Raw genomic sequence first — 16,486 nt, 5'->3', positions numbered from 1 at the left:
CCTTTCCCACTCTATTTGTCTTCATATTTAATAAAGCTTGCCTCCTATAAACAGCATATAGCTATGTCTTAATTTTTTATCTAGTCTGACAATCTCTACTTTTTTTAAAAGATTTATTTGAGAGACAGAGAGTGAGCGAGTGAGCGTGAAGGGGTTGGAAGGGGGAGAGAGAGAGGGAGAGAGAGTCTCCCAGGCAGTCTCCACACCAAGTGTGGAACCCAGCTCGGGGCCTGATCCCACGACACCCAAGATCACAACCCAAGCCAAATCTGAGTCAGATGCTCAACTGACTGCGCCACCCAGGCATTCCTGATAATCTCTGCTTTTGAATTAGAGTGTGTGGTTCATTTATATTTAATGTAGTTGTTGGTGTGGTTGGGCAGAAGCCTACATCTGATTTTTGTTTCTCTCTTTCTCCTTTTCTGCCCTGTTCACTTAGAATTTTTTAGTATTACATTTCATATCCTCCATTGACTTTTTAACTCTATACCTTTTGTATTTTGTATTTTTTAATTTTTATTTCATCTTATTTTTAAACATTTATTTGACAGAGAGGGAAAGAGAGAGAGAAAGTGCACACAAGCAGGGGGAGTGGCAGAGGGAGAGGGAGAAGCAGGCTCCCTGCTGAGGAAGGAGCCCGACATGGGGCTCGATCCCAGGACCCCGGGATCATGACCTGAGCCGAAGGCAGCCGCTTAACCTACTGAGCCACCCAGGCACCCCGCTATTATCTCTTTAAATAATTTATCTGCCCTGGGGTGCCTGGGTGGCTCAATTGGTTAAGTGTCCTACTCTTGATTTTGGCTCAGGTCATGATCTCAGAGTCATGATATCGGGCTCCGTGCTGGACATGGAGCCTGCTTAAGATTGTCTCTGCCTGGGGCACCTGGGTGGCTCAGTCGTTAAGCGTCTGCCTTCGGCTCAGGTCATGATCCCGGGGTCCTGGGATCGAGCCCCGCATCGGGCTCCCAGCTCTGCGGGAAGCCTGCTTCTCCCTCTCCCACTCCCCCTGCTTGTGTTCCCTCTCTCGCTGTCTCTCTCTGTCAAATAAATAAATAAAATCTTAAAAAATATATATCTAAAAAAAAAAGATTGTCTCTGCCTCCGTTCATCTGCACTCCCCCATGCACACGCATGCGCGCACTCTCTCTCTCTAAAAAACAACTTATCTGCCCTATATGCTTTCTTCTCTCCTTCTTAGACTCCGATTACACTATGTTAAACCAGTGATATTGTCCCACAGGTCACTGAGGCTTTGTTTAGTTTTTTTCTATTTTTCTGTCCATTTTTCAGATTGGATACTTTCTATTGATCTTTCAATAGAAAGTCTTCAGTGATCTATATCCTGCAGTTTCTTATTTGTAACTCATCCAGTGATTTTTCTCCTTCAGGTATGGTGCTTTTCAGTTCTAGAATTTTCTTTTTTTTTTTTTCCCCCAATTGTGGTAAAACATACATAAAATAAAACTTACCATTTTAGTCATTTTTAAGTGTATTGTGTGTTCAGTGGCATAAAGTATCACTATGCGTTTCCAGAACTTTTCCATCATCCCAAACAAATTCTGTATCCATTAAATACTAACTTTCCATTTCCATCTATTTCCAGCCCTGGGAACCTCTGAGCTACTTTCTGTCTCTGAATTTGCCTATTCTGGATATCTCATAATATGTGGAATTGTGTAATATTGGACCTTTTGTGTCTGGCTTATTTTACTTAGCGTAATGTTTTCAAAGTTTATCCATGTCATAGCATGTATCAGAATTTCATTCCTTTTTATGGCTGAATAATATTTCATTGTATGGATATACACAATTTGTTCATCTGTATGTTGATGGACACTTGTTTCTACCTTTTAGCTACTGTGAGTAATGCTGCTGTGAACATCAATGTAAATACATCTGCTTGAGTCTCTGCTTTTAATTCTTTTGGTTGTATACCTAGAAGTGGAATTACTGAATCAAATGCTAATTCTATGTTTGCTTTTTGAGGAGCCACCAAATCATTTGGTTCTTTTTTATAGTTTCTATTTCTCTGCCAGGATTCCATGTCTGGTAACTAATTTTGTTAATCCTTCACTTAAGTACACAAACTTTAATAACTGTTTTTAAGTGTTTGCTGATTCCAGCATTTGGGTCATTGTTTTTGTTGACAGCTGTTTTTCCTTTAAAGGGTTTTGCATTTTATTCTGTAAGGCAGTGGTTGCTGTTTATTCTGGTGATTCCTGTTGATCCTATCGAGTATGGTTCTGTTCTTCCTTTGTGTGGGTTTGTGTGTGTGTGCTTTAAGATTTAATTTTTTTTTTTAAAGATTATTGAGAGAGAATGAGAGAGAGAGCACAAGTGGGGTGAGAGGCAGAGGGAGCAGCAGACTCCCCGCTGATCAGGGTGTCCTATGCAGGGCTCAATCCTGGGACTCCGAGGTCATGACCCAAGCCAAAGGCAGACGCTTAACCGACTGAGCCACCCAGGCGCCCCTAAGATTTTATTTTTTAAATAATCTCTACACCCAGTGCGGTGCTTGAACTTACAACACTGAGATCAAGAGTTGCACCTTGAGATGGGGTGCATGCTCTACCAGGCACTCCATGTGTGGGTCTTTTTTGATTTTTGTCTTCGGAGTTAGGGCATGGCGCTTATTCCTGAGGCTCAGCCTTGCTGAATTCTGGGGTTCTCAGCAAAGTCTCTCCATTCAGACTGGGCCAGAACTCCATCTCCCAGCCCTTTCCAGCCTCTGGTAATCTCCATCCAGCAGCCAGCCCTGAAGAGGCCACTCTGCTAGGCCTCACAGAGCCTGCCTGTACTGCCAACCAGGCTGACACGGGATTTTGGGTGCTGCCCTTGCAGAGTGTGCAAGGTGTATGTGAGCGTGCCTCTGAGGCAGGGCGAGGTCTCTACCTGCCCAGGTTCAGGAAGGCCACAGGTGTCCATACATCCTTCCCCTGCAGTCTTGAACTCAGAGGAAGGACTCAGTCTTGAATCCTTGAGTCTCTGCCTCAACTCAGTGAGACTGTCCTGCTCTGCTTGGACTCCGTCCCCCTGCCCCGGGTGTTTAGCACGTGCCCTCAGTGGGCTCACCGTACTTGTTTCTGAACTCTGAGGGTCACAGTCTGTGTTGCCTCTTGTCCAGGGCGTGAAAACAGTTGCCGCATATATTTTGTCCCGTGGTTTTGCCAACTCACAGCCCCTAGTGGCTGTTGACCAGTTGACCCAGCGCTGCCTTTGCAGGCCTTCCCGTCATCATGCTGAGCAGGGAGGCCTAGGCAGAGGAGACAGAACAGAGGTTCTCAAACCCGTCTCCCTGTCTACCTCACATGGAACACTTGTTTTAAATACTGTTTCCTGGGGCCCACTTCAGACCTGCGCAGTCAGCCCTGAAGACGTGGCCTCTGTTTGTTTGGGTTTTTTTTAAAGATTTTATTTATTTATTTGAGAGAGAGAGAATGAGAGAGAGCACATGAGAGGGGGGAGGGTCAGAGGGAGAAGCAGACGCCCTGCCGAGCAGGGAGCCCGATGCGGGACTCGATCCAGGGACTCCAGGATCATGACCTGAGCCGAAGGCAGTCGCTTAACTGACTGAGCCACCCAGGCGCCCAAATGTGGCCTCTGTTTTTAACCGCTCCCCCCAAGGATTTGGGTAGCAGCAGCCTGGCCGTCAGCACGGACCGGAAAGGCTTTCACTACTGATCATTGAGCACTCTTGGTAATTCGGTGCGGAACTGAGCTGATGAAGAGCCAGGGTCTCGAAGTCAGTCTCATTCTTACTGTGTGAATGCTTGGCTGACGCCGGAAAGAACTTGAAGAGTATTGGGTTGTTTGTGGGGTTTTTTGCCCACTGCTGTCTGCTTTCCTTCCCTTTCTCTTTCCTTTCTCCCCATCTCAACATAGCCACCTCTTAATAGCCTAAGAGGAAAAACCCAAATATTTGGGACTTCTTAGTCTTTTTTGTAGTGATTTTGTTTTATTTTAAGTGCCTTGTTTCCCATTATTATCATTATTATTATTATTATTTATCTTTTTAGGGAGACGTTGGAGAAGCAAGTATTTGCTATTTGGTGGCAGAAAATGTTTCAGCATCGAGAAAACCGCTTGGCGGAGAGAATGGTAAGTGGCCGTCCCTGAGGAGGTGCTTGGAACGGGCAGGACCTGCTTCAAGCTTTGCACTCACTGCCGCCTCTGCTCGGGACATCGCCCAGAGCCCAGACCCACACTGCGGGGCGTCCTGCCTGTGACCAGGACTCACGAGGCAGGGCAGGGCCTGGGGCATCTGTTACCTTTGTCAGTGGAGTTTACATATGGCTTCTGGGCGAGGGCGGCTCCATAATGCCCATTTCTTTTGCCTTGGTCAGTATTTGTGGCCAGAGATTCTTCCCGGCTTCTGTACCCCCAGCTGCTTGACCCACTGTTCTCTTCCCGCCATCCTGCCCCAGGCCATCCTTCACTCAGAGCGGCAGCTCCTGCAGAGGTCCTGGTCCACGTGGCACCAGCAGGCAGCAGCACGTCACCGGGAGCGACAGTGGACAGCAGCGGCCTGGGCCCACCGCCGCCACTGCCAGCTCAGGAGGGCTTTCTGCATCTGGAGGGACAGTGCCCGAGGCCTCAGGACAGAGTGAGGGGCTGCTTCTGTCCCAGAAGCTCTTCCCCTCTCGGGCCAGCTTTGACCATAGTGGTAGCACCCTCAGCTCTGAGTGCCCGTCGGAGGGTCGTGTTAGCCTAGACTCTGGTTCTAAGTTCCAGAAATTCTGCCTAATACAGTCTGTAACAAAGCAGGGCTGTAGTGAGAGGATCTCAGGAACTCGACTAGGGACAGACATGCTCCATGGATCTGAGGTCCTACCCCTTGGATGCATCCCACTCACTGGGGCCCATTCAGAGGCACCATGGCCAGGGGATAGACTGATGAGCCCGTGTCAGGATCGCTGAGCCCCCGGGACCAGCAGCTGTGGCCCAGGGGCAGGTTGTGGCAGTTTTTGCCACCATGTGGTTGGAGAGAGGGCGGGGCAGGCCGCCCACACGGACACTGCAGACCCAGGCCTGCTTTCATGCCTTTCTGCATCCACTGTGTGCTGTGCGGATCTCCCCCACTCGCAAATTCTGGCCACCTTTAATCTCCTGAGTCGCCAGCACATGAATGTACTTCAGTGTACTTGAGCCCTGTCAGGTTGGCTGCAAGAATTTAATGAGGTGCTCACTTTCCTGAGGGGAGAGCCCAAATCCTTTGGCAGCTCTTCAGAGGAGGTTTTTTGTTGTTGTTGTTGTTTTTAAGATTTTATTTACTTATTTGAGAGAGTGAGCACACAAGCAGGGGCAGAGGGGGAGGGAGACGCAGACTCCCCAGCTAAGCAGGGAGCCCGACCCAGGGCTGGATCCCGGGACCCCAGGATCATGACCTTGAGCCAAAGGCAGACGCTTAACCGACTGAGCCACCTAGGCGCCCCCAGAAAAAGTCTTGATTCCTCTCTCCCCACCAGATTCAGAGCAGCTAGGCAGGGGCCAGGGACTGTGAGGGGTGCCCGTGGAAAGGGCCCTGGCCGGGTCCAGGCTGCGTGCTGACTCCAACCCTCCCCGCAGGAAGACCGGCCTGGTGCTGGCTGCAGAGTTCCAGGCCGCTCGGCTCCTGCGCCAGGCCTGGGACAGGTGGAAGGAGGTAAGGCTTTGGCACGTGGTGTGGACAGGTGGGGCTGTGTGTCAGCGTGTCTCCGAGCAGACACGTGGGCCTGGCTTCAGCCCGGTGGCGGCCACCTGCCTCTGAGCCTGGGACACAGGCTGGGCCGAACTCACTGAACGTAAAAGTCCTGGCCTAACCATTCGCAGGCACTCTCCTCTGGGTAAAAATGCTTCAGCATTTACCCTAAGTCAGGCACTTGCCCCATCGGACCCCCACAAAACCCCTGAGAGATACCTATTGCTAGTTGAGGCCTGGGGCTGGGGGGCGAGGACCCCACGGTGGAAGATGAGGCGTGGCTGAGCCTCGCCCGGCCCCGGCCCTCCCTCTGTCCGCAGGGCCTGGCCCTGCACGCTGCTGAGCGGCGGAAGCTGACACGCGCCCGCCTGCATCACCGGCGCACCTTGCTGCGCGGGGCGCTGCGCACCTGGGCGGTAGGGGCGGCTGTTGGCCTCGGGCGGGGCTGCGGGGGGTGGATTTTGTGTCCCTCCCTTGTTCTCCTGCCCCTCCCAGAGCGCGTGCCCCGGACAGCGGGTCTCACGGCCACGGAGCCAAGCCCCTGTATCCTTGCTCGGCACAGCAAAAACGAGTCTGGGGGCACCAGCCTCCGCATCGAAGCGGCTGCTTGTGCAGGAGCCCAGTGGCTTGACTTATGAGTGAGGACTTAGCGAGCGTCCCCTCCCTGTTGTCCGGGTGCTCTTCTGGCCGTGGGACTCGGCGCGCTCCGGGGTGAGCGCGGCGGGCATCGCTGCGCCTGTGAGGCGGGCCCGGGACTGAGGAGGGACGCGGGCCGGGCCGGCCGCCAGTCCTCTCGCTCTCCCGCAGACGTACCAGAGCCGCGTGCGGAGCGTCCTCCAGGAGGTGGCGGCCAGGGAGAGGCAGCACGCGAGGCGGCTGCTTCGGTGAGTCCACCGCGTCTCCGGGCCCTGCCTGAGGAACGGGGCGCTCCGTCCAGACCCAGGCAGGGCCGGGCGTCCCGACCGGGGCCAGAGGGCGGGCGGGCCAGGCTCCTCGTGCTGCTCGCAGCCTGGCTGGGGCTTCTGCACAGCAGGCACTCCGTTCATCGGGTCACTGCGTGTCTCGAAGCTGCTGCGTGCAGACTGGGGCCTTGCGGAGGCAGCTGTCACCCGGACATGTGCGCGAGCTCCCCCTTGTCCTGCTCCTCTCCACACTGTGCGGTCCCCTGCACGATTCAATGTCTCCCGCTCCAGAGCTGCAGGGACTCCCTTGGCCTCAGCGCCCACTCAGGTGCCTCCCGGCTTGGCCCTCCAGGCGTTTCACGGATTCCGGAGGCATCTCTCCCAGCCTTGGAGGTCACTCGCGCTCTCAGCTCCAGCTCCAGCAGGAGCCCGTCCTCTAGGTCCTGCTAAACCAAGCTCTCACTCTCCTTCCCGGCAGGCCTCCCTCATTCCACTCTTTCCCCCGCTCCGGATTTGTTCAGCACGTGGTAGTCCAGGCTGCCTGTGGGTGGTGGGCCTTGTGGACTTAACACCTCCACCCTCCTTCGGGGAAGTGCCCATCCAGCTCCTCAGACATTGGGAGTAAGAGAGAGTGACGGAACTAACTCAGCAGCAAGCACGGTGCTGGGCCTCCGGTGGCCCTCTGCCACCTCCCGTCTCTCTGTGCCCTACTGCGGCATGACTTGCCTCTACCGTCACTACCTGGTCACCGCTGTGTGTCACGTACGTGAGCGAGGACGTGGTATTTGGCCTTGTTCACCGTGGTGCCCCCGGTGCTCCCCCAGTGCCTGGCACAGAGCGGGTGTTCACCAGCCGTGTGTTGTCTGTGTCGGCATACACGTGGCTCTTGGTGAGACTGATGTTCTCAGGTACGAGAGTCCATCCTCGATTGAGGCACTAGTGGGCTGATCCGAAGCAGGATGACTCACAGAAACCTCCCCCCGTCTCTCCGCCCTAGTGTCACCCATCTCCCCGGCCTGTGTTCCCGCAGGTGTGTGTTCCGTCGCTGGAGAGAGAACACCCTGGCCCTTGTGACTGAAGCCCAGCAAACCTCCCGAGCAAGCGCTCACTACCGGCGAACCTTGTGTTCCAAGGTGAGGCATGCGGAGACTAGCTGGTCGCCCAGGAGGGCTTGGGACCTTGCTGCTGCGAGGGGGTGGCCCCAAAGCTAGGCACTGAACGAGGAACCCAGGGCGTGGGCTCACTCACCCTCCTCCATGCACACATAACAGCCGTGTGAGCTAGTCGGGTTTTATTTATTTTTTTACTGGATTATGCACCAATATCCATCAAAACAAAAACATAGTGAGCAGACTGGTTCTTATCAGAACCAGTATTTGCTACACATGCGGAATTTCCCACTGGGACAAACTAAGTCAGCGTGCCCCTCCGTCTCTTCATCTGTCAGAGGATGCGCACTCCTGCTCGTGCACTCCAGGAACACGAGATTGTTGGTCATCATCCGTGGGAAGTGGCCCCCAAAGGCCGCGTGGTGGCGCCTGTCCTATGCGCCGGGGAGGGGGGGGCATGCCAGCACACGACGGTGGGAGGAAGGGGTGTTACACACCAGGGGGGACTCAGAAATGAAGGGACAGAAGTGGTCCCTGCACCGGGGGCTGTTTTAGAAAAAAGCATCATGCCGGGAGCTCTGAACAGCAGCGGTTCTCCTGCTGGAAGGCCGGGGGAGACTGGTCCTGACAACCCGGAAGCCTCCCGAGGTTGAGGAACCATGACTTCAAATCAAGGCCTAGTCTATTGTCGGAAAAGCTCCGGGGCCAGCCCTGGAAGGAGGGTCGGGACTCTGCTTGGCCTCAGGGCTCGGAAGGGAAGCCTTTTTTTTGCAGGGAATGGAGTTTGTGCCTCAGGAGCCGGGGAGCAGCAACCCCGGCTGCTTGACTTCTTTTTAAAGTGTTCTGTTGGTGTGATTTCGTGTGTGTCTCAGTTTGAAAGGCTGCAGGCATGTAACGTATAGTTTCGTTTAACACGTAATAACAGAACAAAAGCCCATGTGATGCCTTGACTTCTTGATGGCGTGCTTGGAAGTTTAACTGCTTCTATAGAACAGTCCATCGCCTGCAGTACTGGGCCTCCTGTGGGGACCGGGGGCTGGGTCCGCGGCCTGGGGTCTGCGCAGCTGGCCGGCGTTTTCCGGAATGTGTGTGAGTGCCGTGTCCCCGCTTGGCCTTGTTCCGTGAGGAGCCGCCCGCAGAGCTGGGCGTCCCGGGAAGTCAGGATGTGCTCTTCCTCTGCCCCTCAGGTCCTGGTGCAGTGGCGGGAGGCTGCATCTGTGCAGATATATTACCGACAGCAGGAGGACTGTGCCATCAAGGAGGCCCGGAAGGTGCTGGATAAGGGTAAGCGGACTTCCTGGCAGCCGGGGAGAGGGCTGTGAAGGACACAGAACTGTCTTGTGTTCCATCTGCTCCACCTCGGTCTTTGTATTCTTCTCACGCGTGTGAGTTTCCTGTGGCTAAATAACAGTGCCGCGAACTGGGAGGTTTCCACCAGCAGAAAATTGTTCTCTCGGCGTTCTGAGGCCTCGTCCAAAACCAGGGTGTCGGCAGGGCCATGATTCCTGTGAGGGCTGGAGGGGAGAATCCTTCCTTGCCTTTTCCAGCCCCTGACAGCCCCGGCAGTCCTTGGTGTTGCTTGGCTTGCAGACCCATCCCTCCAGCCTTGGCCTCTGTGGGCACAGGGCTGTCTTCCCTGCATCTGCGTCTCTCTTAGAAGGCCGCCAGTCCTCCCCCAGGATGATGTCAGCTGATTGCACTGACCGTCTCGCTGAATACAGTTCTGAGGTTCAGGATGAGGTTCCGGGTTTGGGAGGGGTAACCATTCAACCCAGCACATCACAGCATTCTCTTCCCAGCCAGGTGCCAACCAGTTGATGTCCAAATGCAAGACCGAGGCTTAATATCTGATTCTTACGAAGGAGTCAAGGTTGGGGGGTGTCCGCCCCCTTGGGTAGCGGGCCCTTGTGCGTTCAGGGAGCAGTGGCCTTGGACAGCCTGACTCCCTGCTATACAAACAGCCTGGGGAAGACTGTCCAGACAGGAGCAGAGATGAGATGCAGGGAAACTGAGACCCATGGCCCTGCAGTAGGGACATGAGGGGACAGCCAGTGGTTAGAATAAATGAAAATACAACCGGAAATGAAAACAAACAGGAATGGTTTAAATCGGACCATAGGGAAAACAGATCAAGTTGTTAGTTTGCTTCAGGACAGAAAATGATCAGCTTAGGTTTGGTTCTGACTGTAGTGTTTTATGTGGATAAACAGACATCTCTGCTTTCCTTTAGACAGAACCGTGGGGTCAAACATCCCACACTTACTCCACCCCTAATGGGCTTCTCTGTGTCCTCAAGCTGCCCCTCACCCCAGAAACCAGTGCTGTGTTTCCAGGTCACTCCCAAGAGAGAAGCTGAGGGGTTCAGCCCATTCCGTGGCCTGTGTGGACAGAGCTTTGGCATCCGGCACTGCAGAGGCCTTGCCAGTGGGGGGTCAGGTGGCCACAGCGGGTGCTAGAGGTGACAGGCATGGGGTGCAGCCTGGAGCTGCTGCTGTCTGCAGGACCGGGGGGCAGGCAGCCTTCCGTAGAAGGCGGTGGCAGCACCTGGCGGGCCCTGGGATTGCTGTGTCCGGTACAGGTGGTACAATGGATTTGCGAGACCAGTGGCAAGACACTGTGTTCTCAGCACGTAGCAGATGCATGCTCAGTACCTGTGGAACCATTTCTGGGCTTAGTTAAGGCCTCGAGTCTCAGGCACGCCTTGGCAGCCCAGGGGAGGGGCTGGGTGCTGGTCGGAGGACGAGCTCAGGGCGACGTGTCGTAAGACACATTCAACAGAGAGCCTACAGGCAGGGTCAGATGCTGGCTGTGCGGCCCCAGCAAGGCCTCTCTGAACCTCAGTTTCTCCATCTGTAAAATGGGAATAATAGTACCTGCCAAGGGTTGTTGTAAGGATCCAGTGAGAGGTACCCACTTGAAGCAGTATCCAGGAAGCATCAGCACTTGGTCCTAAGGCTTCGCCTCCTGGCGTGCAAACCTGCCCTCCCTGCCCCCTCCAGCAGGTCCCGGAGGACACCCCATCTTGGCATCAGTGCCCTGGTACCAACCCTCTTCTGTTGTCTCTAAAAGAAACTTGTCTTAGGGCTTAAGAAAAGGGAAAAACCTAAAAGGAAAACAGCAGAAAGTGCTTGCTCTCCCTCAGGAGAGAATCTGGTGACACAGAAACAAAACTCATGCCGTAGCTTCTGCCTGCCTGCAGAGCTCAGGATATCCGACACGGCCCAGCAGACAGCGTGCCTCCTCCCAGGCCTGGCTGGAGCTGCTTGGACTCCCTGAGCCTTGGTTTCCTCCCTGGCCAAATAGGGCCATGGCCCCCCACTCCCTCGGACAGAGGGTCTTCTCCTCTGCGTGTCCGGCAGCATCCTGCGGGCCGCTCCGCGGGGGCGCTGCAGACACGTGGCCACCGTGGACAGCCTGGTGCTTCTGGCCCACCCTTGGGGGCACAGCAGCCCAGGTTCCGGCCCCCGGGGTGCTCGCAGCCACTGAAGGTGGCCAGAGCTGATGTCACAGAGTGGCCACCGTCCCCACGTGGCTGTTTCACCGAGTGTGGGCTGACAGCCCAGCTCTACCCCCACATGACCTTTTCAGCTCTCCGAACCTTGACCATTGCAGACTGATTCGGAGAAACCCTCCCATAAGAGCGACCCCTGACTTGGATCTGCCTTAGGCTGTCTCAGGACGTGGTTTCGGCGCTGGCGGGACCGAGGCCAGAGGGCGGCCCAGCAGAGAGCCCAGCTCAGGAGGGCGGCTGCGCATCACGGCCGGTGGTGGCTGCGGCAGGCCGTGGCCCGGTGGAAGGCGCACCATCTGGGCTGTGTCAGGAAGCGGGTGAGGCAGGCGGCGGCTCCCAGGCAGGAGACCACCACCTGGGGAAGAGGAGGGCTCTCTGGCAAAACCCACGACCGCCAGGATGCTGGGTGGTTGGGGTCCTGCGGGCACAAGGCTGCAGGGGCCTTTCTGGGAAGGCTCAGGGAAGCCAGCCTCTGCGTCGGGTCTCCTCCAGGCAAAAGATGGCCAAGTAGAGAAACCTGGCTCATCCTGAAGCATGGGGTGTCAGAGCTGGGGGGCCTCCAGAGTCACCTCGATGCTCGTACAGGAGGCCCTGGCTTCGTCCAAGACTCCTCGTGGGGATGGGAGGACAGTTCTCTTGGGCCCGGAGCCTCTCACGCCGAGGCTGCGCCCAGGTGATTGGCACACGGGGCCCGACTGCTTTTAGCTGCTCTCTCCCCAGCTCCTGCAAAGGCGGGGTGCCCAGCTCCTGGCCCAGACCCGCAGCCGGGCCTGCTTCCGCCAGTGGAAACAACAGGTGGGAGCCAGCGAGAAGCCCCTTCCCCTCCTACTGCTTCCTGAACCGACATTTAACTTTTTTATTATTTTTATTTATTTAATCTCTACACCCAACACGGGGCCCAAACTCACAGCCCCAAGATCAAGAGTCTTATGCTCCACTGACTGAGCCACCAGGTGCCCCCACATTTAAAATGTTTAATTCCACCCTCGTCCCAGGGCTCCCCCAACCCCCCGGTCATTTCCCGGCACTGCCCGGTTTCTTCCACCTGTGACCTGTACAAGCCCAAGGCACTTCAGGGCCGTTTCTACAGTGTCACATTAAAATATATTTTAGGGTAATATCCAAAAATTAATATGAATGCATTTGAAGTCTTCGCCTAGGACGTGATAAAACACCAGGCCAGATTGCATCGTGCCCAGCACGCTGCCCCTGCTGGCTCCCGTCCCCGGGGCTCTGCCTTTGTTCTTCCCAGAGGCACACTCCTTGGTCCACCGCCTCAGGACCAGGCAGCGCTGGGCCCTTCCCAGTGGAGAGAGGGCAGCACCTTGCTAGAAAAGGGTCTCAGAGTGACCAGGACCCCGTGGTCAGAGCGGCCTCCCTGAGGGCAAAACTTCCATGATCTTCTCTCTCCGGCTCATAGCTGGCGAACAGGAGGCGCGAGCAGCAGGGCACAGCCCGGGCCCTGTGGTTCTGGTCCTTCTCACTACAGGCAAAGGTAACGGGGGCTGCCCCCCTGCTCTCCCTGCCTCTCCCAGGAGAGGACCTCGCTTCGGTGGACGGCAGGCTGGGTCTTGGGGACAGCCCTGGGCGGGGGGGAGGCTTAAGCAGGGAGAACTGGGCCTCATCTCCTCCTCGCCCTGGAGGTGTGGGCCGCGTGGCTGGGCTTTGTGCTGGAAAGGAGGAGAAAGAAGGCGCGTCAGGAGCGGGCCATACAGGCCTACCACCGGCAGCTTCTCCAGGAGGGCGCCACACACCTCTTGCGGTTCGCAGCCGGCATGAAGGCCTTCCGGCAGCAGCTGCATGCCCAGCAGCAGGTGCAGGTGAGGGGTCCCCCACCCCTTCTCGCGGGGAGTGGGTAGGACACGGCAGGACCTGACCAGAGGCCTGTTGCAGGCAGCTCACAGTCTCCACCGTGCGGTCCATCACTGTGCCATGCTCTGGAAACAGAAGGTTCTGGGCCAGGGCAGGGAGCCTCGGCCCCTCACGTGCACCATGCCCAGCAGGAGAGTGACATTTGACAGACCCCTTTCCACCTGTGTCGCGGCTGGGGCTGGGGATGCCGCCCTGGAGACCAAGAAGCCACGAGATCCTCATGGGCCCCGAGGAGCTCTGGGCAGCCTGTCTCTGGCTGCTGGGGACCCCCACCTCCTAGAGCTGTGAGTAGCCCATCCCTCGCCTCTTCTCCTTGCTTCTTGCTTGGAGCAAAAACTTGGACTACACAAGGAGGGAGGGTCACAGCTGAGCGGCGTGGACCCCTTTCTCCAGCAGGACCCTGACTCTCCCATTCCATCAAGCCCAACCGAAGGGACCTCAGCCTCTGTTCCTGCAGCACGTGGGGGAGAGAACATGTAGTTTTAAAAAAAGGAATCGGCTGTAGGGCAGCCCCACCCTCATGCCCCCAGACCTGCCAGTCTCCCTGCTTCTCCCCTTCCAGCCAGGAAATGGGCTTCCTCTAGGAGGCCCCCCTGTTTGTGACCTGGCTCGTCCCCGCAGAGCCGGCTGATGCAGCTGTCGGCTCCCAGAGTGACCAGAACTGCCTGAGCCTGGCGGAGAGGTCACCACTGGGGTGAGGGACTGGCCTGGGCCTCAGTCCGCTCCGCTTCCCTTGCCGCCGGACCCCGACAGGGCCTGACCCCGACGAGCCCGCTCCCCCTCTGATGTGGGAGGAGCATCCGTGTCACTGGGTGGCTGCAGAGGTCAGATGAAATGAGGCGGGCGAGGCATCCCCATGGCATCGGGCTCACTTCATTGGAATTACGGGACGTACTCTGTGGCCCAGGCCCACTCCAGCTCACCTGCTGACCTTGGGCCAGGGCCTTTCCTTCTCTGGCCCCCCGTTTCCCTGTAAGATTGGAGGGGGTCGGACTGGATGCCCCAGGCGGCCGAGAGGAACAGGCCTGTGTTTCTTCCCAGCAATGCTGCCCGCTTGGCAAGAAAGCAGCCTCGACGCCCACACTTCCTGCTGGAGCCGGTGCCGAGCCAGAGGCCCCTGGGGTGTGGCACCCTCGGGGGGAAAGGGTATGCTGTGTGGTCCTAGGGTGGGTGGCCTCCTTTCCTTCCTGCTCCTCAGGCGGGTGCCGTGGCCTGACCAGCTCCTGCCGTCCCTCTGCTTAGGCCTGAGGCACCGAGGGCGTGCGACCCAGGTGTGGCCCAGCCCGCAGGCCCTGCCCTGACGAGGCCTTTCCTGCCAGTGGCCTGGACAGCACTGGTCCCAAGCAGCCCCCTGCCCCAGCCCGGGGCCCTGCCGGGTCACCCTGGCCCGAGGCTGCCCCCCACGTTGAGTACAGGCCCAGAGCTGCTGCCCCCTTCGTCCTTCATGCCATGTGGGGTGCAAGCACCTGCCAGGGTAAGTCCTCCTGGTCACCTGGGGTCACATTCTTCGGTCTGGCCTTCGGTGCTGTTCCTCACGCACTCGGTGCTGTAACCACAGCGGTACTCGCTGCTTCCAGAGCACTGCCGGCTCGGGAAGGTGCAGGGAGGCCGCTCATGCCTTCACCAAGTGTAGGCGCCCCTGTCCTCGGGACATAGTAGGGAAAGGCTGCTGAGGCCCCGGCTTGTGAAGCTTATGTCCCAGAGGTGGAGACCGAAGAAGAGCCCCGGACATAGATGAAGACACTGCAGATCATGCAGGGTCCTGCAGGCCGAGGGGAAGCATCTGGATTTTAAGTAGAAAGCGGTGGGGGCCGGTTGGCAGCTGTGATCCCATGGGCCAGCAGAAGGTGCCGGGAGCCAGGATTAGGTGTGGCTGGGCTGTGGGCAGAGCCCCCCGTGGGAGGCAGACTAGGCAGGACCTGCGCCGATGGGTTTGATAAGGGTGAGGAAGGAATCTAGGATGGCTTGTGGGTTTCTGGCTTGAATAACTCCAGGAATAATGAGTTCTACTGAAAGAGGGAAAACGGGGGGTGGGGGGAGAGGCCTGTCTGGGGTAAAGCCTGAAGAGTCTGTCTTGAACCTGTCCAATTTGGGATAAAGCAACAAGATTCTGAGTGTGGCTTTCGGGGAGGAGGTCAGGGCTGGAGAGCAAAACTGAGAGTCTGAAATGTAGTTGTTGAAGGTAAACCCCTGGGAACTGAAGAGAATGGCTCCTGGAAGGAAGGGGGCGGTGGCTCCCCGGGGCATGTGACAGCAAGATGGAGTCTGGGCACAGATGGCAAGGGGGTGCAAGAAGGCACGAGTGCTCAGTAACAGGAAACAGCGGCAGGGTTGGGCCCCCCCAAGAGTTGATGCCCACGGAGAGCTGGTCAATGGTTACCAGGGGGCATGGTCACCAGAAGGGAATGGAGGGTTGTAGATGTGTGGTCTGCCCAGGACAGTTGCCCTGGACCACTTTTCCTCACTGAAGTGCAGGGGCCCAGCTCAGAGCGGGGCCGGTGCCGAGCCAGGCCCTGGGGCAGGGATGGGACTGGACTGCACGGGTGTGGGGTGTTCTTGGGCTGCCTACGGGACTTCCTCATGTCAGGTCTGAAGAAAGGGGCAGGGCCAGGCCCGGACTGGGTGAGCTGGTCGGTGGGCAGCCTGGGTGCCTCTCCGCCAGCCTTCCTCCCTGCTTCTGTGCTCATCCATCCTCCCTTCACAGGCGTCTGCACAGCCCACCACCCCTGGGCTCATAGCCCAGGCCTCGCCATCCCCAGCCAGTGTCCCTCACTCCGGCCTGCTGCTTCCTGGGGACTTCACAGGCACCGGCGGGCCTGGCTCTGAAAGCACGGGTACGCAGCTGAAGCCTGTCAGCACCAAGGGTGCCCGGGCCACTCCCGATGCCTGGGATCCCTCCATTCAGCCTTGGCCTAGCCGGGACCGTGGTCGAGATCCAGCTTGTTCTGTCACCAAGGGCCCCACGGACCTGGAGGCTGAGCTGGAGGGCATCCAGCAGCAACTGCAGGACTATCAGACCATGAAGCAGAACCTCTCGTAAGACCCAGAAAAACCCCAGCTATTTCTCTGGAGTGGGCTGCCAGGGTCCTTGGGGCCGGGGGGTGTCCTGAGGCCCACCCACGGTGCCTGCGGAGCTGGGTGGTGGAGGCCTGCAGCGGAACAGAATCGCCCTCTCCCCCACTGCAAAGTAGATGCGCTACTTCCCCACCTGGAGGCGCAGCCAAGGGCCCAGCCAGGTTGGCAGCAGCTGTCTACCTCGGGCAGGTCCTGCCAGCGGCAAGCAAGAAGCCTGCGCCGGTGGCTGGAGCTGAGCCACGAGGAGCCCAGGCCGGAGGACCAGGAAGCAGAGCGGCAGGTGCAGGAAGAACTACAGGAGGTGAGGCCCCAGGCAGACCTCGAAGGGCTTCCCACC

At 57.2% G+C, this 16,486-nt stretch overlaps 1 protein-coding gene across 1 annotated transcript in view; it reads left to right on the top strand.

Annotated features, from left to right (window-relative positions):
• Positions 1-16,486, top strand: part of SFI1 (SFI1 centrin binding protein) — a 97,991-nt gene that overhangs the window by 81,277 nt on the left and 228 nt on the right. Inside the window, exons 16-31 of the mRNA XM_044921202.1 lie at positions 4,020-4,101; positions 4,428-4,606; positions 5,569-5,644; positions 6,001-6,096; positions 6,488-6,564; positions 7,613-7,715; positions 8,879-8,975; positions 11,359-11,519; positions 11,923-11,997; positions 12,623-12,697; positions 12,846-13,022; positions 13,096-13,358; positions 14,116-14,187; positions 14,317-14,548; positions 15,779-16,110; positions 16,339-16,450. Of these exons, the coding sequence (XP_044777137.1) occupies positions 4,020-4,101; positions 4,428-4,606; positions 5,569-5,644; positions 6,001-6,096; positions 6,488-6,564; positions 7,613-7,715; positions 8,879-8,975; positions 11,359-11,519; positions 11,923-11,997; positions 12,623-12,697; positions 12,846-13,022; positions 13,096-13,358; positions 14,116-14,187; positions 14,317-14,548; positions 15,779-16,110; positions 16,339-16,450 (2,209 nt within the window). The remainder of the gene's footprint in view (positions 1-4,019; positions 4,102-4,427; positions 4,607-5,568; positions 5,645-6,000; positions 6,097-6,487; positions 6,565-7,612; positions 7,716-8,878; positions 8,976-11,358; positions 11,520-11,922; positions 11,998-12,622; positions 12,698-12,845; positions 13,023-13,095; positions 13,359-14,115; positions 14,188-14,316; positions 14,549-15,778; positions 16,111-16,338; positions 16,451-16,486) is intronic.

The sequence above is a fragment of the Neomonachus schauinslandi genome, chromosome 14 (genome assembly GCF_002201575.2).
Source record: "Neomonachus schauinslandi chromosome 14, ASM220157v2, whole genome shotgun sequence".
In the NCBI taxonomy this organism is placed as follows: Eukaryota; Metazoa; Chordata; class Mammalia; order Carnivora; family Phocidae; genus Neomonachus; species Neomonachus schauinslandi.
This window is presented reverse-complemented; position numbering and strand designations above follow the sequence as displayed.